Below are 23,768 nucleotides of genomic sequence, written 5' to 3'. Positions count from 1 at the left end.
CATTAACGGTAACTATCCAGCTTCCGGGTCTTAAGCAGCTATATTTAGAAATAACTAACTGGTCCGGACACAGGAATCAGCGGATCTCTGTGACTAGTCTCCTGCATAACACATTAACCGTGTCAGCATCAGATATGTCTTCTTCTTCTTCTACCTTTGATAGAGTCAAGCGTGCCAAGGAGGCAGAGGCTTTGCGTACACGTCTAGAGTCTTTGCAGGCTCTGGAGGGTGCCTATCCAGAATTTGAGGAGATCGTCCACCATAATCTGGACCACAAGTACAATGTGGTAGTTGAACTCCGTCCTTATAGTGGAGGATACAACAAGGCCATCGATATTGTCTCGCGCAAGCCCGACGGTCTCGTCTGCATCCGCAAGAGCTTCTTGATCTGCAGCAAAGCCAAACCTAGACGCTGGCTGAGAGAGGTGAAAGCAACTCGTGCCATGGACCATCCGAACGTCGAAAAATACCTGGAGGCGTCCATCAGTCCAAGAAAGGCCGAGATCTTCCTCGAGTTCTGCGACCTAGGTACCCTAGACTACTTCAAGCAATGGATGGCAACCACTGAGGCCCCTATCCCTGAAGCATTCCTCTGGCACGTCTTTAGACAGTTGATTCGTGCACTCAGCTACATGCAGACCGGACTTCGCAATGATAGGGACATCATCAACGAGGATGTGCCTGATAAGAATGGGTGGAATGCCATCTTACATCGCGACATCAAGCTTGACAATATCTTCATCAAGTCGCCAGATGTCGCTGGAGAGTACCCCATCATCAAATTCGGCGACTTTGGGATGAGCGTTTCCAAGAAAGATTTAAAGATGCCGTTTGCTACCTCCGGCACTGAGGGATGGATGGCTCCGGAGTTCCCCAACTGCAGCAAGCGCAGCGATGTCTTCTCTGCTACCGCCGTGATTCAATGTTTGTCTGTTGTGAACTGGTGTGGAGCAGACCCAATGGGCGGGGTCGGGGAGACATACAGCGAAGACTTGCATAGCTGCGTGCTGGCTGGAATGACAAAGACCAAAGCTGATCGCCCTCGCATCCGCGAACTGGCACGTCTCGTTTACCCTGTTGATCTGCCACCATTCGAAGCTGTCCCCAATGAAGCATTCGTTCGTCTTCTGCCACCGAGAGAGGATCGAGCAATTACTCCGTCCCAGCTTCTCCGGTCCTACCGTTAGGCCCACGACACATGACACATGACAGAAGAGGCGTCCAGCCTAGCAACTCTTAACTCAGCTACGTGAGAAACACATGGGAGATATGAAGAATCAGTAACGATTATTATGAATTTAAGTCGAAGCTCGAGCACAACGAAATCAGTATACATTATAACGGAACTGCATGAAATATAGCGAACTGCATAACATATGGTTGGTGGGTTTAAAATGGAAAAAGACAAAAAAAGAGGGAAATACTGGCACGGAATTGCGACTCTTTCTATTTGATTTTTGTACACTAAATTGACAAATGTTACTGCCGACAACTAGGGCCTAAGCTGGCAAAAAAACAAGCTGCATATCTTATCTATTGAGCCTTTGAGGCAACAATTCCTATAACCACGTAGTTAGTAAATGGTGCGTAGTACATTAGAATAGAGCGTAGGGCGGAACATACTCTCAACGTCAGCGACGGATTGTTGCAGGACTTGCTGCAGCATCTTGGGGTTCTGCAGTTCCTTCTGGATCTTGGCAATAACGGACTCAGCGAGCTCGCGCTGTTCACGCTGCTTGACCTGGCTCTCGTAGGAAACCCAGGATTCAAGGACCTTCTTGGCCTCGGCGGCAAGAGCAGTTCGCTGCTCCAACTCGAAAGCCTGAGCCTCCAAGCGAGCGGATTCCTATAATATCAAGTCAGTAAAACGCCAAGCCCAATGCCATCAAGACAAGCCGAAAGTCATCAACTTCCACATATATTCTTACCTTGGAAACCTCGAAGAGCTGCTTGGTGACATCGACAACGCCGCTCAAGGGCTGGACGTTCTCGATTCTCTGCTTAACGGCATTTGTGTGGTCGACACGGGCAGAGTTGAGGATATCCTTCTGCTTCTGGATCTGGGTGGCGGCCCACTCCTTGTAGCCGGGTCCACCGAGCTTGAAAGCAGCGTAGAAGACACTGAGCAGACAGAAGGCGACGACGGACTCCTCGTTCAGGATGTAAAGCTCGTTGCTGATAGCGGCAACGGAGAGACCAGCGGCACCGGAGAGAATTGCGGTCTTGGAGACGATCGAGTTACCGGGCAAAGCATCGATGATGGATTGAGCCTTGCTCTTTGGGTCCTCGGCCGGCACGTTGGAGGCATATCGCGCTGGAGTGACGCTGGTGAGTGCTGGGACAGATCGAGGGAGAACCGAAGGACGGATACGAGCGGCGCCTGGCAGCCCAATTAGCATCGCACTCTTTCAATGGCCATATCAATCATCGTGTGAGCATCGATTTACATACCAATGGCGCTCTTAGCCAACCGTGACGCCATTGTAGTAACGTTGGAATGTGATGGGTTGATGAACTTCGTGGATGAGGTTTTGGATGCAGTTTGGAAGATGAGGTTCGGGTGATTCAGGACGCTAGCCGTAACAGGACTAGCGCGTGTCGACACTGAGAGCAGAGAAAAAAAAGTTATGATAAGGGAACTTTTATGCGATGAGAAGTTGATAACTTGAACAGAACAGCAGCCACGATGTCGCCGGCACTTAATGACGAGCTGAAAAGCTCTAAGAAGCGGAAAAAGAACGATACGGACTCTACTCGCCGGTCAATGAAATGGAGAGCAGTGGAAGAGGAGAGCGGCAGATCGGAAGCAGAGCATATCCAAGAGCTGGAAGATCAGATTGCTGAATCTCGGAAATATTATAATAATATAGTGACTCTACTTGCAAAACTTGACGATGCGGACTCGGATAAAGCCAACAGGAAGGCTGTTGCGATTTCTCTTTGCAGGGTTTTCTGTCGGCTATTGGCTGGTGGGCATATGAATATGCCCAAGGACGCAATGGAGCAAGACTTGATATTGGTCGCATGGTTGAAAGAGAGATACCAGGAATACCAGCAAGCCTTACTTACGGTCCTAAATAACGGAGGGTCATCGCAACAGGTATATATCGTTCTTTGGATCTATATATGTATATACTAACGTGTGTGGATAGCTTGCAACTCTCAGCTTGGCCATGCAACTGATAAAAGAACATACCGCGTACCTACCCGCATCAGAATATCCAGTATGGAACGGAGGTTTCTTCGACGATGTACTAGCTGCCGTTATCAAACCCGGCAATGATAAAGTCGGTGCGCATTTCACCGAGAACTTTTTCCAGAAATACCATGATATCACAGTCTATACCGTCTTACGACTTGCGTACGTCTCCAGAGTTCACCTACCACTATAATATACCTGCTAACACGGTTTATAATAGAAACTACCTGTCCAAGCAAAGAAACGCAGAAACACTAGATAATATAATCGAGCTGCTTTCTAACCTTGGCGAGCCCACGGAACTCCAGGAGCGTTTCGAGAACACATACACAGACACGTCGAAGACAAGTCAAAAGAACAAAGGCCCATTCACGTCCGAGAACGCATTTAAAATCCGCGTGCAGACCACCTGGCTTGCAGTGCTACGGAACGAAATGACTAAATCCCAGCGAAAACACCTGCTACGCATCATGTCGCATGTCGTCGTACCTTGGTTCGCAAAGCCAGAACTCCTCATGGACTTTTTAACAGACTGCTATGACGAAGGCGGATCGATATCTCTCCTTTCCCTATCCGGTCTTTTCTACCTGATACAGGAGAAGAACCTAGATTATCCGCAGTTCTACACGAAACTATACTCCCTTCTTGATCGGGACATGTTACATTCGAAACACCGCTCGCGTTTCTTCCGGTTACTAGATACCTTTCTAGCATCTTCCCATCTGCCCGCCACGATGGTAGCGAGCTTTATTAAACGGTTATCGCGACTAGCGCTCAACGCACCTCCTTCGGCCATCGTGGTGATCGTTCCATGGATGTATAACATGCTCAAATCACATCCTACATGCACGTTTATGATACATCGGGATCTAAAGAAGCATAACACATCGTTATATGAGGAGATAGAGGAGCAGGGTATGGATGATCCGTTTGATGCCCTTGAGCCAAACCCCACCCTTACGAACGCTATCGATAGCAGTCTGTGGGAGATTGAGACGTTACAGTCTCATTATCACCCGAACACCGCGGCGTTGGCTAAGATAATATCTGAACAGTTCACGAAACAGCAATATAACGTCGAGGACTTTTTGGATCTTTCCTATCAGGCTCTGTTGAGTACGGAGTTGGGCAAGGAGGAGAAGGCGCTGAAGAAGATTCCTGTGGTGGAGTTTCAGATTCCGAAGAGGATATTCACTGACCGTGGACTGGAAGGGAGAGAGGAGGATACTGAGCCAGGGTCTTTGGTTCGGAGGTTGTGGGACTTTAATTAGAATAGTACATATTCCAATGTCATTCTGATTCCACAATTTATTACTACCTATCTAAGCCAAAGGAGTGTATACCCTCACCTTGAAATCACAACTCGTCATGAACGATGCCGAATGCCCAATCTGATAAACAGTGCGAGACAGGAACAGTCATAGAACGAACGTTACGAAGTAGCCACCACAATACAACTTAGCAAGGTATGGCATTTCCATCAGGGTTATCCAGAGACTCCCCTTGCTCTTCGTCATCATCGTAGTCCTCTTGGGTCTCATCACCATCGCTCTCATCACCATCGCTCTCATCACCATCGCTCTCATCACCATCACTCTCGTCACCATCGTTCTCGTCACCATTAGATATCGGCTCAAGGTCAGCCGTCATGCGTGAAACGGCCATCTCCCGCCTTCGATACTCGATATAACTCAACACCGTGGCGTTTAGTATGTCCTGGGGGTCGACGGCATCAGGCTCGTTGGGGTTAGGATGATAGCGACCATCGGGGTCAAGCCCGTACACACGCTTCTTCAACCTATCGAACGTTATATCCGCAATATCGACGGGGATGGACTCGATATCGCATCTCAACTGTTCCATCAGATTGCTGGCCTTGACTTGACGTTCATCTACAACTCGATGAATCCGTGCCCTTAAATGCCCCATTCGAGCTTTGATTTCCTTACGACTTTTCGACACAGACAGGCTCCCCTCCACCTCGTTGATGATATCACAGATGTCATGCGATGCTTCTTTGAATACACAGTCAACGTGTATTCTAACGATGATGATCTTCTGGCAAAGGAGAGCTGCAAACTTGGCCGAGTAGACGGAGTGCCAATAGTCGATCCAATCCTGTAAGCCCACGCGAGCGGTACTCAGACGGTTCAGCTCGAGTTCGACCAGGGTTGAACGGTAGAGGCCTAGGATCTTCGTAGCACCTGCGCGGGCTTCTTGGAGATGTTTTGGCACAGATTTCACCGGGAGCTGAAGGACTGATGATAGCTGTTGAGAGGCTGACGGTGACGAAGCACTGGATGCCCTGGGGCTTCCTATGCTGGATGAGGATGACCTGGGACTGGACAAGTCTGATCCGACGGAGTAGTATTCCTCGGAAGCATGGCTGCAAGTAGATCCCTCGATGTCTGGCTTTCGGGGGAACCTGGTATTGATAGCTGGCCTGGAATCGAGGTTGTCCAAGCCCGCGACGCCGGAATCTATGCTCATGCTGGAATAGCGAGTGTAGTACTAAACGAGTGACCTGGTATATGAATGAATACTAAGAGATAGACATAAACGAGTGGACTGGTGGTTAAACGAGTGCTGACAGCGTGTGTTGATGGTATAAACAGTATCAGAGAGATGATACTTGGGCTCCATAGCCAGGAGCAACCACGATCATCAACTCAACCCTTCCTCCAAGCAACAGCTAACACACACACACACACACACACACACACACACACACACACAGAGAGAGAGAGAGAGAGAGAGAGAGAGAGAGAGAGAGAGAGGAGAGGATGTGGAGGTGGCTGTTTGACGAGTCCAACTCGACGTCGACATCACATCTGCTCCAGCAAGCGACAGATCACGGCGTACATAGTACAGCCATGGCGGTAGAGGTCTGCTCTACACACCCACATTGGGCTTATTCTATGCCCGTTGAGAGTTATCCTGAAGATAACACCTATACGGAGCACTCTGCACCCGCACTGAACGTCTATTAAGATCTCTTTGACCAGGTCCAACAGAGAATTGCCACGATAAAAGCCGAAAGCCGAAGCCAAATAAACAATCAAAGTGAATCAGCCAACGCGACGGATCGCAGGTTAGTCTGCAGTTAGTATATGTTACTCCTACAGCCGTTGGCGATTGACGACAGCCGTTCTTTATGTCTACTAAAGACGCGGCCCATCAGCACCACCTCCGCAGCGCATGTAACTGGACAGCTCTCCCCCCATGTCTTACCAACGAGAATCTCCGAAATGAGAGCTCTCCAGGGGTCCGTCCGGCGGTGGCGAGCGAGCAGCCGTGTTGGGCCGGGTACCTGGCGGTGCCTGGGATATAACTCGCCCGTCCCCGAAGAGACCACGGCGACGAGCGACCAAACAGGTAGGCTTGCCTGTCCGGGGCAGGTATATCAACCTGTCTTATTGCATACGTACACCGAATATACCGAACCTAGCCTGCGTCCTGCAAGAGGACATCCACGACACATACGGAGTATCTGCATTACTCGGTGTGCTGTCAGGAACAAGACCAACAGCGCAAGGCCCGACGCCTCAACGCTTCTTTATCCATATCTCAAACTAAACTGCGGCCAACGGACCAAACAAACGGCTCTGAAGGAAGAAGAAAGCAGGAAGAAGCAAAAACAAGATCCCGCTCGCACAGCTTAGCATGGGTGATATAGCCTCCGCCCAACGGAGCACGAGAACCGCCCACTCAAGGCCGGCAAGAAAGACAAGACCTGCGAGCAAGGCAGGCAAGTGGTCGGACGAGCTAATCAAAAGCATGCGTGGGCCCGCGAATAGAAGAACAGTTTGGGCAGTCTGTTAATGCGCGCGTGGAGAGGCAAGGTTTTCGAGGCGCCAGGGACAGATGCTGGTTGGATATAGGTGTGGAGGATGTGGATGGCAGACATGGGCAGGGGTGACGGAGATGCCTTAGGGGTTGACTCTGATATAGTCTCTCTCTCTACAAAGTACTCTCTGAGCTACGGAGTACGGAGGATGATACACGGGTGTTACTGCGACGGAAGCCAACAAAGGATGCAGGGAAACGATAGAGAAACAGAAGCTGTCGACGATGCAGAGCAGAGACAGTAGAGAAACAGATGCAGCAGAGAAACAGGCGCAGGGCGAACAGGTCAGGGGCAGGGGGCAAGGGCGAGACCAGGTCAGGGCAAGGTTCGCTAGTCCACCAAGTCCGTTAGCTCCTCAAGAAGGCAAAAGCAAGCATCTCCATCCTTTTCTCCTTTCCCCTTCTCTTCTTCTCTTCTTCTTTTCTATTAATTACCAGTCTCGCTGCTCAAAGTCGTTCTTTAACACACACCACACTCTTTACAGAAACCACTGTCTTAGAAAACACTGTCCTTAATCTACACTCCTTCGCAACCACAGCACAACATCTACACTCGCACTCGCGTTAATTAATACCCTCACTTAATATTCACAATGCAACTCTTCAAGACTCTTCTTGCCGGCGCGGCCCTCGTTGCCTCTGTCGTTGCTCAGGGACAGATTGCTTTCACCTCTTTCCCAAGCAATCTCGTTGCCGGAAAGCCATTCGAGGTTAAGTGGACTGGCGGTGCTCCCGGAGCTGTACGTATTCTCCATTGATATATAACCAATTGAAGAGATACTAATGTGTGAATAGCCTGTTACCATCACTCTGCGCAAGGGACCCAGCGACGACCTCAAGGATGTCGCCGTCTTGACCTGTAAGTACTCCAGCTATGTCAGTAGTGATCTAGATCTAACAGTGTATAGCCTCTGCAACCGGTGGCAGCTACACCTTCACTCCATCCACTTCTCTCGTCTCCGGCCCAGACTATGCTCTTCAGATCACCCAGGGTAGCCAGATCAACTACACCGGTCTCTTCTCCATCACCGGCGGCACCGGCAAGCCATCTTCCACCTCTGCTACCACCACTGCTTCCTCTGGATACCCAACCAAGCCAGTCACCAAGCCTGTCTCTACTACCCACGCAAGCATGACCATCACTAACTCTGCCAACTCTACCACCATGATGACCATGACTTCCTCTGGCACCGCCAGCATGGGAACCGGCACCACCACCCACCGCAACACCACCATGGCCACCCCAACCCTCTCCTCCACCCGTACCCCTACTCTCTCCCCCACCGCTAAGCCAACTGGCAACGCTGCCTCTTCGCTGGCTGCCATGTCCAGCCCTCTTGCGCTAATCATGGCCGCTCTCGCTGCCTTTGCTTACCTCAACTAAGCCATGCCATGCGTGCGTCAAGTACGGTGGGGGATGGGACTACGCGGGATAGGCTCTCTTTTTTTCTTATATTTTACCCTGTGACTCGATATTGATTCGATTCTGATTGATGTGTTTACTTAACTTTTAACTTGCCCACCCTTCTTGCATGGCCGGCTCTTCACGATTTGATTTGATTGACTGATCCTTGAAAAACCTTTTATGCCATTTTATTTTCCAATCTTCTACACCACTACCTTTAAATCTTGATTCCCTTTTTTTTTTCTCTTTCTTAGGCGAGCCAATACCTCTGCCTGTTGTTGTCTTTTTTTGCGACGGAGTTTGATCGATGATGGATGTACATAGCGGAACGAGACAGGACAGGACTTACACTACCTACAGCACCACCACCACAGATAGTACACTACGTACATACGTGCACACGCTGCCGTATCATGCTATCCTAACAAGTTTATTTCTTTTTACTCATCGGTTTTGCCTGTTTTCTTGTCCTCGTCCTCGCCGGTGCGTAATACCATCTTCCTTGCCTTGGGCGTTGACTTACTTATATTGAATCCCCGCCTTGATTTGATCCATCGTCCATCGTCGATCTTCTTTTCTTTTTGCCTTTTTCCCCCTTTCCCATTCCCCCTTGCCTGCGCTATGGGCATACGTATCCGTATAGGCCATATTCATTTTGTTCATCTTCTTCCTTGCCTCTGTGGAATACCGTCCTACCGTCTTGCTCGTTATTGAACTCTATACTTACCACGCGATCAGATGGTCATGCTCGTTCTTGTGTGATTATTGAGTGGCGGGGTGGTTGGATGATGGATCCGGCGTCGTTTATAGAAGAGATGGGATGTGATGGGTGATCAATAGAAATAGACGGATAGAGGTGTGTTTCTTTGATGTCTGTACTCAGTCTGGTAGATGGATGTAAGGGTGCGCCTCGCGGTCAGCCCCCCCGCTCCCATGTTCAAGCCTAAATGCTTGGATTTCCTGTACCGTTGGTGTATCGTTGGCCACTTTATATATAGCATCTGCTCGATCTATAAAGGTTGGACCCGTTCCCAGTCGTTCCCAGCTTCCCAGTCGGTTTGCAGGGTTGAGGTTAACCCCTGAACAAGCCTCGGGAGTGTAAACAAACTACCACGTGATAGATCAACATATGACTAGGCGATGGCCTTTATGTTTATCCGTTCCGTGAATTTTGATGACTAAGATGTTAATAAGCGATGTACTGATTACATAATAACGGCTTTGGGCAAGCTTTCTCCGTATAAAAACGCTAGTTGCGACGATCTGAAGCTTCAACCCTACGTCTCAAAGATGGGCACCAGTGGCTTGCTTAGAGATCAGGATCTTCGAAAGCAGAGGATCGAAGCGAATGTTTATTCTCCTTTAAGTCAGGCCCGCATGGACTATAATTCTCCATGCACCCCAATCACCTCACTAGTCAACTACCCTTAAAGGCGCAACGTTGTCCCATCGGAACTGTTGGAATCGACAATAATACCCTCCATCGTGGCTCACCGCCATTGGCATACCAGAAAATGCTCCGCCAGGCGCATTGTGAAGAGGGGTTAGGAGCTAAGGGATTGAGATCCCGTTCCTAAAGTCCTCAGGAGATAATGGATACCCCGAGCCAACATGCAAGCTATGGACTCTCAAATTTGAGGCAACGTTATGCAGCAACTGCTCTCACATCGGTTACCGACCAGTTAGAGTGATGGCGATGCCCATTTTGTTGCGCCACTGCGTCGGGTTAGACTCTAAGTCTGTGACGACGTACACTCGGACCAGTGCTGGCGCATCTTCGGTCAAATTTGGCTTGGAATATAATATAGCTAAAGACAACGATTGGTAAAAGCCAGCCATTTCTACGCCGTTGAACCTCGCGCCGTTGATTGACTTCACCCAATATTGGGGATAGGAAATGGGCCTCTATCATTTCTGCGGCTCTCTACTTCATATCATGACCTCTAGTTCTACTCACCAGACAGTATAAAATCAGGCTTCCGCCCTCCTGGAAGTTCAATCTATTGCTTGTTCTCGCACCTCAACACACTCTACTCTTGCCATAATCATCTATCTCATCAAGCTTTAACCAGCCATAATCTTACGCGCCTATATTCCCAATCTCAGTCACAATGAAGTTCTCCGTACCCGCCGTTCTCCTTCTCGTTGGCAGCGTACAAGCCGCCAGTATTGGTAACCTATTATCATCACTTGGCCCGTAGTTGAAGAAGGCGAAGTGTGTCTTGCCCTGCATAGGACAAAGTGCCGACAAGCTGGAATGCACCGGAGGCCCACTCACTACGCTCTGCCTCAACTTGGACAAAATTAAAACTGATACTGCACCTTGCGCGAAAAAATGCGGCGTTTCAGAGAAAGAAATCAGTATGTTTTGCTCTTTTTCTATTTCTCTTCACATAGGGCGGCATGTTAACCTAATATGCAGACCTTATCTTTGACGTCAGCAAAAGACTATGCACTGTCAACAAATAATCAAATAGTCTTACATTGCTATGGCCTGGACATACTTGCATGTCAAAGCTAGGATATGTTGAATGGCTAGATGGTTGGTAGCAGGCCGCACAGGCGAGTGTGATGATGTCGAGGTTATTTGGATCAGTCGCTAGGGCGGAAGGGATTGAATGGCTATGTTGGAATGTTAGGGTGCCTTCTGATCCATATACCTATAGTCTTTATGTTGAACATTTGACTATATCACGATAATAATTAATGCACTTGGAGATATATTTGGCTTTTTAACTACTGGTAACTCGAATGGTGACGTAACTGATGATGATAGACTTATGATGATTCTGCTTCAATACAAGGTTGGACATATATCAGTCATCCGCCAGTCCATGCCTTCGCATTGACCAATCCATGAGTTGATATCCGTCCTCGAATGCTTGTTCTGACGGCCGCCCTCGTCCGAGCTCGAGTACATGCTTCACGGCTGATTGTAGTGGTAACGACTGGACATATATGCTGCCTAGACAAAAGAAATAAACCGAAATATCCTCATCGATACATGACACGGCATGACATGACATGACACTCGACATAGCATGATGTTTTAACGGCAAACACACTTGGTGCCGGGTTTCTTGCACGGACACACCCTCACTGGTCTTGTGCAGTGACATCCATTCTTAGAGCATTTTCCGTAGCACCTCTACCCCCGCACCTTTGTCAGTGGTGGTATTCTTATAGATAATGTTCTAGAAGATCAAACCTTTCTGGCTGTAAGCTCATTCCCTTCATCAGCTGCAGACATCACGCTCAGCGAGGTCAAGGTCCATGGCTTCGCTGACTTCGGGGATGGTGGAGGCAAAGATAGGGGTAGCCAGGATGGCTGCAGCAAGGACAAAGCTGAACTTCATTGTGTATATAGGTGACCTGGGTATCGATTGACGATAATGATGCTGATGATGATGATGTTCTGTAGTGATATTGCTTGGTATACTGATTTGGATGTCTTGAGAGTAAGGTGTAGTAAAGAGCGGAAAGGACGACGTTTTTATATCTGATATTATATCAAAAAAACGGTTCTGTCTACCCTCATCTACCCCTCTCTTCCTTCTCCAGTGTAACCTATATGCCATCAAAGTAGTTGTTTCGAGATAAACTCCTCAATGTATGGTCCAGTTGATGATAGGCCGTGTCAGGTCATACTCGAAGGATTCAGGTATGAATTTGTGTTCCCTCGGGCGTCTACCACCGGTCTCCCATCTTTATTTCCCTTGATACTTCCTAACGGAAGCAAAAGAAGATCAACCGGGAACCAGACTCATCATGGATACGAAAGCTTATGATGTTGAGTCGACGAAGAAACATTGAGTTCCTAAGAACGTTTGACAGTTAATTTATAATTTTAAGTTGGTACCAGTTATGACACAATATTAAGCTTATATTTCGGATTAAAAAATACTCGTTTTTAGATATCATGAGCCATCAGACATCATCATATATATCTCTCCCTTCACCAACTCACTAGGTCACTCGTTTATTGCATACGCCTGGCCTGAACATCCATACTCAAGGCTATCGCACTTCAGAATCATTCCTATCCACCTGGGTAGGTTTTAGGGATAAATATGGCGGAACATAATGTATATCTTGAGGCAGGGTCATCGAGTAGAAGTATACCCTATGTTCAAGCACAGTTGCAAATTCCGAGGCTCTGACAGGCACACGTAGCCCCAGTTGTGCAGAAGCATGTCGTCGCTACGCAATATCCAGCGCATGCCTATTTCACATCATTAGCGAGTATCGATGTAGGTACCTTATCGGAGAGAGTCCTACCAGCCTAGGTTTGAGGGGAGACGCGTCATTAGCGGGAGAAGTGCCCATTTCAGCGAGGTCAACTTCACTTGTCCCGCGGATGGCAGCCGGTTGGACGGGGGAGGCCAGGAAGGCTGCCAGAAGGATGAAGCTGAACTTCATTGTATGTATAGCAGGGAATCTGGGTGAAGATGCTTGGTAGGGCGGTCTAGAGTCTATCGTTTCTTGCTTTTGAAGGAGTAAAGTTGAAGCAAGGGCGGGGATTTTATATTGGATTTCGTTGTAGGTAGACAATACCGTTACTTCCATCAGTTCTTACTCGGCTCCCTCTACCTAGTGTAACACTCTACGTCAACAAAGACACACATCATACATCAAACTGTCATACCAGGCCAATAGCCAAATATCCAGCATTTAATATATCCTCCCCCTCACATGCACCCCATCATCGGCCTCACATCTTCATCCTTCACAACCTTCTAACTTACAGTCAAGTCAAGCAAGCATGGCTTACTGTGCCTTGCCCAACACCACCCGTGAGCAGAAACGCAAGGATTACGAGAATGACCCAGGCAATGTACGCGAAACATGGGAAAACCTCCGCAACAGCATCATTGGGATAGGAAGAGGCTACTTCGGCAATGACTTTCCCGCAACCGAGATCAAAGACCAGCTACACGACATTTGGGACGAGCTCATCCATGCGGCTAAGATCACACCCGCCGCCAGCGCTGAACATGACCGACTTGTGCTACTGGTGATAGAAGCTCGTGAGCTGGGGATCTTCACACAGAATAAAGAGGATAGGGCCGCTGCATCCGCATCTACCTCTCCCAGCCAAATACGGGATGAGGTCGTCCTACCCAACGGACAACGGCTATGGATTGATCTCCCCTATCTCACCCAGGAAGTGACGGATTCATGGACCAAGGAATCGATGGGTTTTACGCGGGCTGAGCGGGAGAGCGTTGCCGTGTGGACTGCTAAGCTATGTGCTGCCGGTGTCTGCTCAGACGACCTCAGCCGCTGCGCGCTGTGGCTATTCAAACAGGCTCTAGAGACGGACAGGCAACTCATCGAGGACGACGGACAAGGTGACTCGAAGGGAGACAAGGAAGATACTTGTCCAACCATCCAGGACCTTCTACCCGCGTGTCTTGCATGGCTGAAATATAGCAATATCAAGCTGGTGAGGCTCTCACAGGCAAACTACACCGGAATCCATTCGTCCGACGGTGGCCATGATGACACGACCATGCCAGGCAACCTGGCGGTAAAAGCAGGCGTCACACAGGTCGGATTCAGTGTTCAACGCTGGCTCTTCTGGAGACAGCGCTTCAAAGATCTGTATCGATCCGAAGTTCCGTCCGTTGTCAAGCTGGCCAAGTCTTGCTTCGACGCGTCTATTTTCTCGGGTATGGATGTTGGTATCAGTATTCCTGGTGAGAAAATATATCTCACCCGACTCTTTGAGGCACTCGACAAGGAGATGGAGGCTAGAGAGTTCAAGGAGTGTGTTGATGCAGAGGATATCGACATTGATATGGACTGGGATCAGGAGTAGGATGACTCCCATTAACGAGGCGATTGTCAGCCCTTTCTCGTAGTTATTGTCTGCCATTATGCTCTAATCACAGTGATAGTAAAATCATCAAGTAAGGTATGAGACTGGGCAGTTGTATTTTCCAGGCCGTAAACTGGCCAAGTAATGGGAGATTGGCCGAGTGGTTATGGCGTCAGGTTTAGGCTTACGTAATGTAACTTCTTCCCCTGATTTCTTTTGATTCGCGCGTTCGAATCGCGCATCTCTCAATATCTTTTTTTCTCTTTTTTTTTAGGATTCTTTTATTTTTTATAATTTTATATTTCTTTGCTTTTTTTTTAAATATTGACGATAGCTGCTGACATCATCTTCGACTGCGGCTGGGAAATTTTTGGGCCCCAGCAATCTTATCGCCGTCGAAACGACCGACGTCAGCCAACATATTCGATATACCTGAACAGCGATACCTCCGTCCATGACCCTGGCCTGCCGTCCTTGTGGGAGGAGAGAGCCAACCGGAGGATTCGGGAGGGACTGGCCGTTTTCTTTAATCGCTACATACTCACGCTCTCTTTGATACATACGTTTTTGGCCGCGCATATACGGCGCCAACACATCAGGCAGCCTGCCCGTCGTGTCCGTCCTGTTCGTTTCATTCCCACAGCAACGGAGCAGGCGCATCATGACCAGCCCGATCTGACAATGAACCAGCATCCCAATTCTTCCCAGACCCGTTTGATTGAAATAAAGCGGTGGAATCTGAACTCCAGCGGTACCAACTGACCTCTTCTTCTACTTCCCTCTTTGTACCGTCATATCACCCCCAATCAGTCAATCATACAGCCAATTCCCCTTCAGTCAGTTCAGCACCTTCAGCACAGTCAAACAATACCATCCGTCTACTTTGCCCGGTCATATACCGTGGCAGTAGTGAACAATGATTCAACCCGTCCAGAAGATCAGGAATATGTTTCATTTCCGCAAGCAAAGCGCTAACTCTACCGTCCTTATTGTTAAAGCATCGACTTCAGCTTCTGTCTCTGCGTCAGCTTCCATATCTACCTCTACCGCCGAAACACCACCGCAAGTTAACCTTCCCGACGTCGAGACGGACTTGAACATGCATTCGCCCAACGGCCTTTTTGACAACTCCCATTCCGATGGCGCCGATGCTGCCAATGGCGTCACCAGGAAGGAGGACTCTCTCCGTGCGCCGATAACCATAATTAGACCTCGTGAACTGGGAGATACTGAACGACTGGGTGATATAGTTACCTCCACGTCTCCGCCTACCAACGGCGACTCTACCTTGAACTCGACGTCTTCCACAGAATGGTCCTCCGCCATCGGTCACGCCATGACCGGTAAATCTGGCAGAGTCATCCATAACCTCCAAGAACAGATAACTCGTCTAACTCGCGAGTGCAACCTCCACCGAACCCGTGCTGAAGAAACCCAGCGCATGAACGAAATACTGAAACAGCAACTACAGACTGTTACAGACCGACTACGCAACTCCGAACAATCCCACGAAGCCAGCCTGATAACCATCGCACGCAAGGATAGGAAAATAGAAGACTTAAAATCCGAGGCATTGGGCGAGAAGAATCGACGCCTCAAGGCTGAAAATGATGCATTGGAAACTACCCAACTTGCCGCACAGCAACGTGAGGACCACCAACGTGCCTTTGCGGAGGCACAGGAGGTCGCCCAACGATCACAATGTCAATATGATGCCCTATCACAGGCCCGACTACGCGACAGAAATGAATTCCAGTCCCGCTTCAACATGTTCAGAAAAGACTTTGATGAGCTATGTAAGAGAGAACTAGAGCGACAGAACCAACTAAGCCGGCTGGATGTCATTATCGAGCAGAAAGATCGCGAGATACGAGCCGCGAGGGATCGGACGGAACAAGTCACCACGTTATATGAAGACTATAAAACGATGAGCGATGATACCCTAAGAGAACTCGTCGAAAGAAGCAGACGGAATGATCAGGGTGTCGACAAGGCGTTGCGAGACGCCAAAGAGGCCACCGATAAGATGAAGTGGGTGGTCAACGTTAAGGGGAAAGTCAAAGGTGCCGGATGATGGTCTCGCGCTTGCCTTGCTCTTCATAACGACAGCCCTTGCCCATGCCGTTTTCGATCGAATCATGCCCGCTTATGTTTTGACGTGTATATCAACTCCGCTGGACCGGATAATTTGTTCTTCTTCCTTCCTCTTGTTTTTTTTCGTTTCGCTTCGTTTCGCATTTCCAAAGACGGCGGAGTTCGGGGTTGGACCGGATTGTCCATCATGACCATTGGACGCGGACTCTATTAAGCCTTGGTTGGTTTTGGTGTTATCTTTCAAACTCGTCCCCCGTATTCGAGGGTGATGGGCTTCATTTTATTTTTTTGCACGAAAGGGCTTCTTTATCTACATTCGACCGACACGCCAGAACAGAACATTCCCATACTCTCTGCGCACGTCCAGAGTGATGCTACCGGTAGATACCCAGTGCTTGCCGGTGTCACTCTTCTTTATCTTCTTTCCATTCACGTTCGGGCAAACCATCGACCATTAATCGAACCGTCGAACCGTCTTTACCCCTGTTGATTCTTCTGTACGGATATATTTTGGCGATGGAAAAATGAAAAAGTACAAAACATAGCATAGATCGGCGAGCAACGGGGAGGGTGTCTGAGTTATACATATTTTACTTTTACATTCATAAGGCAGGGCATTGGGGGGCACATATGTGTGGATATCACTTCTTTTTTGCTCTTTTTTTTCTTTCATCTTTCATTGCATTTTCTTTCTATATCTGGGTTTCACCTTTCATGGTGGCTTGATATTGGCATGTTGAGTTTCTGAGGCATTTTGGTTGCATTGCCAGTTTTAATAATATAAATGCAGGGAGATAGTACTGCTTATTTAATTCTTTATATGTTTTCATTCTTACCTAGTATATTATGTGAAGAGTGTGGGCATAACGTTGCTGGTGTTTGTGCCTGGTTCCTGGCATATTTGTGGTTCCATGGTCCACCCAACACCCAAATATAACACGAGCCTAAATCAACCTCCGACTTCAACTTCCTCTGTCCAACACCACCATCAACACCAGCTTCGGTCACTTTGCCAGGGAATAACCCGTCTAATATCATCTTTTGATCCAAGCAGAGGGAGGTAGTCCATACCGGATGTCGCTCTGCGCTACTGAGAGCTAGAGGCCAATGGCACTTACACATTCAACCTCATTCCTGACGAGATACCATCCTTTTAACCCTCCAATCGTTGTACATTCGACTGACGGGGTTATGGGAGCTTCTCACCTGTTCTCAAAAGCCTAAATACCAGTATCATTTGCTTTGTCTATATCTATAGCTAGATATATTTGTTTTCCGCCTATCTAACAAAGTACAGAACATACCCGATTCATCACTGGATTCACTGCCTCATTCTTACCCATAATCCTAATTTGAATTAACGGAGAAGCTGGGTCACTCCAGTCCATCAAAGATGGAATCTCCCCTCATTCATCAATCTCGAGCAACATGGACGAGTCATTCCACAACTTTAGCCCAAGATATTCACCAATGCTGGAACCGCCAAATACACTTCAGCCGTCAATCATAATCTCTCAGCTCCAGCCAACCGCTAGAAACATTCAGCTGTCTACCGAGACGCCGCACTCTGCAAAAATTCTTCGGAAGAGACGTGTACATCAGCTCATCATCTGCAGCAAGCGCAAACCTATCATTGGGGCGCGTCATCAGATAGTTCAGCTCACGTTGGCACGCTGCCCGGCTATATAGCCTTAAATAAACCTGCCGATAATCATAACCCCAAGTACCTTGGCGATACATGATATCGTGCTAAAAGAAAATAGGTCAGTGACAAGACCGAATCCAACCAATAAAGCACAACTAACTGTAAATGCTCTAGTCTCATCTGACGATGAAGAATCAAACTCGTTCTCCTGACAGAGGAAATTGGCGAAAGCCCGTTCAACTGCGGCATTCCGTGGTGCATTCACGTAGACAAAGGCATTATATCCCTCCAGGTTTACCTCGAACACACATCGAGCATCCTCTACCAACCTGAGAAAGGGTTCCACAAAATCCCGAGGAAATGCTGCCGTCAGTCGCCCATAATTCACCATCTACACAAACGAGTCAGTGGCCATTAGCAATCAATCCAGAATTCAGGGCAACAAACAGTGTTCTCCCCATCGCACTCAATAAAGGCTTCCGCCATTGTGACACCACTGCGAGCAACTGTCTTGGTTTGTTCTACGTGTCTTCGGAACTTCCTCTACCTTATTAAGGCTGAAAGACACCGAGTCTGCACAGCTTCGGCGTATCTTTCTCTTAAAATATCAATGTTGGTTGATGGTCAAGATGTGATAAATGATCAAAGTCTGGTTGACTTTTGTGGAAGTACTTACAGAAGGAGGTAGGTGGCCACCCGGCATTTTTATATCCTCCGCTAGAATGCAAAATACCCCTTGACCTTACAGTTGACGTCTTTGTGGTTCATGGCGGACGGCGACTGTTGCATTTAATGCCTTGTTCAAAGATACGTAGATTTGATAGGATTGTTGGCGGAGCTTCCAGCTAGGGATAACCCGTCCCGTTTATCTCGACGAAATGTAGTGTCAACCAATGTTTGACCCCGGTGACCATCCAATATACTTCTCAGCATTTTATCTTATCGTTATCATCATTATTATTCTTTTATACAATCCTAGTCAGGAGTCAACATCGAAGTCACCTAGAACCTCGCTTAGTAATAATTTCAATTTCTCTTTTGGCGTATCCAACTTCCACTTCTCTCGATCGATCAACTCATATCAATGGACCTTCACCTCAAAGAGATACCATATATATCTTACAACTGTTTTGACTTGTTCTATTCTGCAGTTCCTTGTGATAAACCCCCAAATTATATCACATCACCGCCATCCAGAGGGTCAACCATGCCTGTGTTTCCCAATTTGGCCTACGGCTTAATAACCCCGCCTGTGTTATATGCCCTCCTCACAATAAGAGGACAATATAGAGATCATGGCGCTCTTATTTACTTCTGTCCATAACAAGCTCTATGAAGATGCAATTGCAATATCCAAAAGTCCAGAGTGCGCGTCGTTAGGTGATACCAGAGGCTATATCAGCGCAGTGAATCAGCATATTTTCCTGCTACTTGTTTTCTCTTCTTCTCTTCTTCGTCTCTCTTCTTTTACTGTCCCATCACAGGTTTTTGTTGCTTCCTGCTTGCTATTTGGCTGTTCTTCTGAGCTCCTGCAAGCGGCATCTGCAGGATTCCGCTCCTGCTTCTTTATTGCTGCTACATTCCAGGAAAACAAACAGTGCTGAGACAGTAAGTGAATCGAAAATGTTTTCTTCTCCAACCTCTGGGGAGGCTGTTACTTTGTTATGGAGTGAATGCTGACAGTTCACTGTTTTCCGTCAGATCTGTGGCATATATCCTGCTCTCTCGCGTTTCTCCCAGGTCGAAGGCTAGAAAGCTGGTACTCGTGTCCTCGTTTTCTCTCGCTTTGTCTTTTGACTCCAGATTCGGCTCAGTTGTTGTTCGAAAGCTCGTGGCTTTTACTTCGTCGATAGCATATCTCAGGCCTACATTTCTCTGCCTAGCAGTGTGGAAATCCCCGTCAAGGCAAGGCAACTTGAGCGCGTCTTAGCCTCAAAATCAGCTTTAAAGACGCATTAAACCATGGCTTCGCCTTGTAGGTTGACTATTGCGTCCACCTGGAGGCTCGAAACCGAGGGAGTACGTTGTGCTGTCCTATTCCCTGCTTGTTTGAAATGGCCTGCTAACCTGCATCACTTTGTGTGTATAGATAGATCAGGTGACGAAATTCTTCAAGTGAGCTATCTCGATCCTATACAAAATCATCTAGCAACTTTCCCTTTGTTTTGTTTGTTGCAGAATATGCGGCTATTAACCCTTGTCATCCCAGGGCCTTACCTCATGGCTCGGATGGATTCTGCAAATATGAATCGACGGACCATGTGAGTATATGAGCCAGGTCTCCTTTTATCAAGTACATATCTAACGGGGTTCAAAATTAGGTATTTACCATCGATAATTGCAATACCTCCCATTCTGCCTTGGCGCTTGCCGAGTTCTTAGCAGAGTTTGTAAACAATGAAAGAGGAAACGACTTGCTCGAGGTTTGACTATCCCTATGAAGAATCTGTTTTTCATCTAAGCTATCTAATCTCTAATCTCTCATCCATGTATAAATAGAATCCAAAAATTACCCGAGTTGCTATACCTACTGGTCCTGAGGAAGGTGATGTCGAGGTAGACGCTGGTGATGACGATCAACTTATCGAGACTCTTCCGCCCCCTGAGGCGATGAAACTGCCAATGGCCATTAGGTACTGGCAAGGAGAAGGTGCTGCTATTGATTGTTTCGTCAAGGCCCCTCGTTCACTCATTACCGCAGTGACCCAAGCGACTGGGGCACAGATAGATATTGAGGCGAGCAACCAAAGGATCCGCGTTACAAGCATTGAGCCGTGGCAGGCTGACAATGCAATGGAACGGCTTTCCAATCTTCAAAGGTTTTTAGTAAGTGTACTTCTACTTACTTTAAAATCATTTATATCTCCCTTCTTCTGTACAAGTCGTCTAACTCGATATTGTAGTCTCTCATGGTCTCACCTCAAGTTGCGAACATCCTTCACGTGGGCAGTGCCACAGAATTCCGGCTCAGAATCCTACCCTACAAGTCCTTAAACGATATTGCCCTGCGGCGTGTGTTGGTTGATGGCCCTGAGTCAAGGGTTATCAGCCATCTCCATGACATGTTTGTTACAGTGATGGAGACTCTTGACCCAGAGACTCGTGAGCTCACGGTCTCCCAGAACATTGCTGCTCCACCACGATTCACAGAGCAACGAAAAGGGCGGGCTCGTATCTGGGGGGATTTCAAATTTCCACAGCTGGGGGATGCCTCAGTTCTTCCTAATCCTGGGGCAAATACTAAGGAGGGTATAGCCTCGAAGTCTTCGTCCTCTATCAAGGATGATAGCGTGCATGAAGAAGTGGCAGTTGAGAGTCACCCTTGGCTCAGCCACGAGAAGGCCTCTTACGTTAACAAGTGGGTGACAGATGGAGTGCAGGCTGGTGCCATTGGGCCTACTGGCTCAGAACCAAATAGCACCCTCCCTCCTGAGCCTTCTGCTGAAGTTACGGATGCACCCAAACCACCGTGGGGCCTAAAAAGGCGTCAGCCTTTACCATCTGGGAACAATCGAGGTGTCTCAAAAACTCCACCCGTTATTGAAAAGCCCACTTGTATCAACTCCGCTCCAAAAATAACTGTACAGCCAGCGGCGACTCTTCCCGTGAGTGTTATGCCACCTTCATTCAACTCGGCCGCTTACGGACATCCAAAACCATCTCCTTCGCGTCAACTAGCGAGTAAATCCCAGGCTATGAATCAGCGATCATGGGAAAGGGGAAGAGAAACCACTGCGCGAAAATTGCCTACCTTACTAGATACTTCAATAGCTGAAACTGGACCTACCGTTTCCTCTATTCCACCAATGGCCTTCACCCAGATCTTGATTCCCCTTCAACCTACTCTTAGGCCTTCTCTAGCCTCCCCTGTGGTTAACCCTTCAGTCTCAGTGCCTTCTAATGTCAGTGATGCTTTCGGTCCTCAAGCACGTATGGAAGAAAATAAAGACCCAGCGGCCGGTAAAGAAACCGTTAGAGAATCGAATGAAGAATCGAACGAAGAAAGACTGCGAAAACTAAAGCTCTCGACAAAAATGTCGTCCAGAGCGTTTGCGGGGCTTAAACCCGCAATCATCGAAGGAGAAGAATCCACAAGAGTATTTCATCGCACCATGGGACAAGGAGCACCAGTACCAGCACCTTCAGCTAAACGTGAGACAAAAGCAGAGCAAAAGGCGAGAAGACAGGCTGCACTGTCAGAGGCATGGGGCTCAACTCCGGTTGCTCCTCCGTGTAAACCAGCCTCGCCCCCTGAGCCTAGTCAGTGGAAAAAGGCACAACTTGCTAAAGAGGAGACATCTGATGTTGAAAGTGTCAAAGATCTATTCAACTGTCTTCAACCTATCCTCGATGCTGTTCAACACTTTACTGGCACTCTAACAATGGAAATACAGCTGGGCTTGATTCTTACTAATTCAGTCCCCAAGATCCATATAGGGAGGACCCTTGACGTCAAGACCTGGAACCCGCACTTTCGACCTCGTCACGGTTTGTTATGTCTGACTACAGTATTTAACAACATGTTGACGACATCTGGGGCAGATGTCGACTACTTCTTCAAGCTTGGTGACGGGAGTGGCCCCGATGTCCAGCTCTACTTTGAACCAGAGCCCCAACTCCGCCAAGTTTTCTATGAGTTTCACTGTCAAACGAAGGATAATGATACTCTCATTGTCTTAGTTGATGAGGCTGGGGCTGCTAGCGTCAATAGACCAGACGTTGTCCTTGGGGCTGTCAATGTGCACTTTCCTCTGAATATTTGGGATCTCCAAGCTACAGTAAAAGGATCTCAGGAATACCCTACAACACCTGAGAGCGGGATTTCAATGACCGTGAAATGTTTGGTTGACAACTTATATGTTCCTCCCGATCGATCTAGGGTTATTATGTATACCCGTGTACCAGAAGACAGTGCACTCAGGGTTACAAAAATTCTGATGCGGCGAACCACGCGTCACAAGTACATTGGCAAGCCTCTATTTGACAAGTCCAAACTCCCTGATTTTACCAACGAGCAGTCTGTTTTTCTCCAAATTACTGAAGTCCAAAGACTAGTTTCCGGTAACACCCCTACTGATAAAACCGCTATCCGCGCGCGTGCTGTTAGTCCAGAAGAGATGGTTGATACTTCCCGCCTCTGGTTTGAAGCCTCTATCGTTAGCCCTGCTATCGAAAAAATCTTCGAGACAAACAAGTACCTTACTGTTGGAGAGCGTGTGGATTCATGGTTCCCTGACGACTTACTTGGTATTGAATCTCACCTGGGCGGAAACGTCACTGAGGAATCTCGGCCTGTCGAATTCCTAACAATGGCCGAGCGCGCAGTCGGCTCGTCTGGAATTGGCAGTTTGTTCCGTCTTGCAAGAAAGGTAGTGGAGAAAATTGATGTTATCGGCTGGGGCAATCATACAGCTACCTTCACCCTGGATAAATATCCATCTCCCTCAGCTTCTGCGCCAGCTGGTCCATTCGATGCCTCCCAAACAGAAGGCGGTAAAGCCAAAGCTTCTGAGATGAACAAGAGTGTCGCTCCTACGCAGGTTACCCAGGGCGAGTATTGGTGATCAGCCAGCAATACCGCTATCATTAATGCCAAACTAGGTTTAAATAGATTTTATTTCACAAATAAAATTTAAATTTCGTTTTCTAAATATCGTTACTTGACTTCGCCCCAAAAAGCTTTCTATTTCGTATTTTTGATATCAGAACGTAGGCACTTGTAGAAATCACTTCCCTAGTCTATTTACTCTTAACTAGG

General features: G+C 47.9%; 8 protein-coding genes across 8 annotated transcripts; 6 read left to right on the top strand and 2 right to left on the bottom strand.

The window, feature by feature from the left end:
- Positions 1-134: 134 nt before the first annotated feature.
- On the top strand, positions 135-1,187 carry GIQ15_04757 (G2-specific serine/threonine protein kinase; the record flags this gene model as incomplete). The annotated part of the gene is made up of 1 exon (XM_033552174.1): positions 135-1,187. The coding sequence occupies one exon, from the start codon at positions 135-137 to the stop codon at positions 1,185-1,187; it is 1,053 nt and encodes a 350-aa protein (XP_033405904.1).
- A 346-nt stretch (positions 1,188-1,533) lies between these two features.
- Positions 1,534-2,482, bottom strand: GIQ15_04756 (ATP synthase subunit 4; the record flags this gene model as incomplete). The annotated part of the gene is made up of 4 exons (XM_033552173.1): positions 1,534-1,559; positions 1,624-1,846; positions 1,929-2,380; positions 2,452-2,482. 4 exons carry the CDS (start codon positions 2,480-2,482, stop codon positions 1,534-1,536), a joined length of 732 nt encoding a protein of 243 aa, XP_033405903.1.
- A 204-nt stretch (positions 2,483-2,686) lies between these two features.
- Positions 2,687-4,470, top strand: GIQ15_04755 (nucleolar complex protein 4; the record flags this gene model as incomplete). Its single annotated transcript, XM_033552172.1, has 3 exons — positions 2,687-3,100; positions 3,153-3,361; positions 3,420-4,470. The coding sequence occupies 3 exons, from the start codon at positions 2,687-2,689 to the stop codon at positions 4,468-4,470; spliced, it is 1,674 nt and encodes a 557-aa protein (XP_033405902.1).
- Positions 4,471-4,657: 187 nt separating this feature from the next.
- Positions 4,658-5,689, bottom strand: GIQ15_04754 (uncharacterized protein; the record flags this gene model as incomplete). The annotated part of the gene is made up of 1 exon (XM_033552171.1): positions 4,658-5,689. One exon carries the CDS (start codon positions 5,687-5,689, stop codon positions 4,658-4,660), a length of 1,032 nt encoding a protein of 343 aa, XP_033405901.1.
- Positions 5,690-7,638: 1,949 nt separating this feature from the next.
- On the top strand, positions 7,639-8,429 carry GIQ15_04753 (extracellular matrix protein; the record flags this gene model as incomplete). The annotated part of the gene is made up of 3 exons (XM_033552170.1): positions 7,639-7,785; positions 7,841-7,904; positions 7,954-8,429. The coding sequence occupies 3 exons, from the start codon at positions 7,639-7,641 to the stop codon at positions 8,427-8,429; spliced, it is 687 nt and encodes a 228-aa protein (XP_033405900.1).
- A 4,783-nt stretch (positions 8,430-13,212) lies between these two features.
- GIQ15_04752 (uncharacterized protein) lies at positions 13,213-14,271 on the top strand (the record flags this gene model as incomplete). The annotated part of the gene is made up of 1 exon (XM_033552169.1): positions 13,213-14,271. The coding sequence occupies one exon, from the start codon at positions 13,213-13,215 to the stop codon at positions 14,269-14,271; it is 1,059 nt and encodes a 352-aa protein (XP_033405899.1).
- Positions 14,272-15,187: 916 nt separating this feature from the next.
- GIQ15_04751 (uncharacterized protein) lies at positions 15,188-16,345 on the top strand (the record flags this gene model as incomplete). Its single annotated transcript, XM_033552168.1, has 1 exon — positions 15,188-16,345. One exon carries the CDS (start codon positions 15,188-15,190, stop codon positions 16,343-16,345), a length of 1,158 nt encoding a protein of 385 aa, XP_033405898.1.
- A 4,275-nt stretch (positions 16,346-20,620) lies between these two features.
- Positions 20,621-23,574, top strand: GIQ15_04750 (uncharacterized protein; the record flags this gene model as incomplete). Its single annotated transcript, XM_033552167.1, has 2 exons — positions 20,621-20,836; positions 20,914-23,574. 2 exons carry the CDS (start codon positions 20,621-20,623, stop codon positions 23,572-23,574), a joined length of 2,877 nt encoding a protein of 958 aa, XP_033405897.1.
- Positions 23,575-23,768: the final 194 nt, after the last annotated feature.

The sequence above is a fragment of the Arthroderma uncinatum genome, assembly GCF_011692745.1.
Source record: "Arthroderma uncinatum strain CBS 119779 chromosome Unknown scaffold3, whole genome shotgun sequence".
NCBI classification, from domain to species: domain Eukaryota; kingdom Fungi; phylum Ascomycota; class Eurotiomycetes; order Onygenales; family Arthrodermataceae; genus Arthroderma; species Arthroderma uncinatum.
Note: the sequence above shows the minus strand (reverse complement) of the source record. Positions and strands in the feature narration are given on the sequence as shown.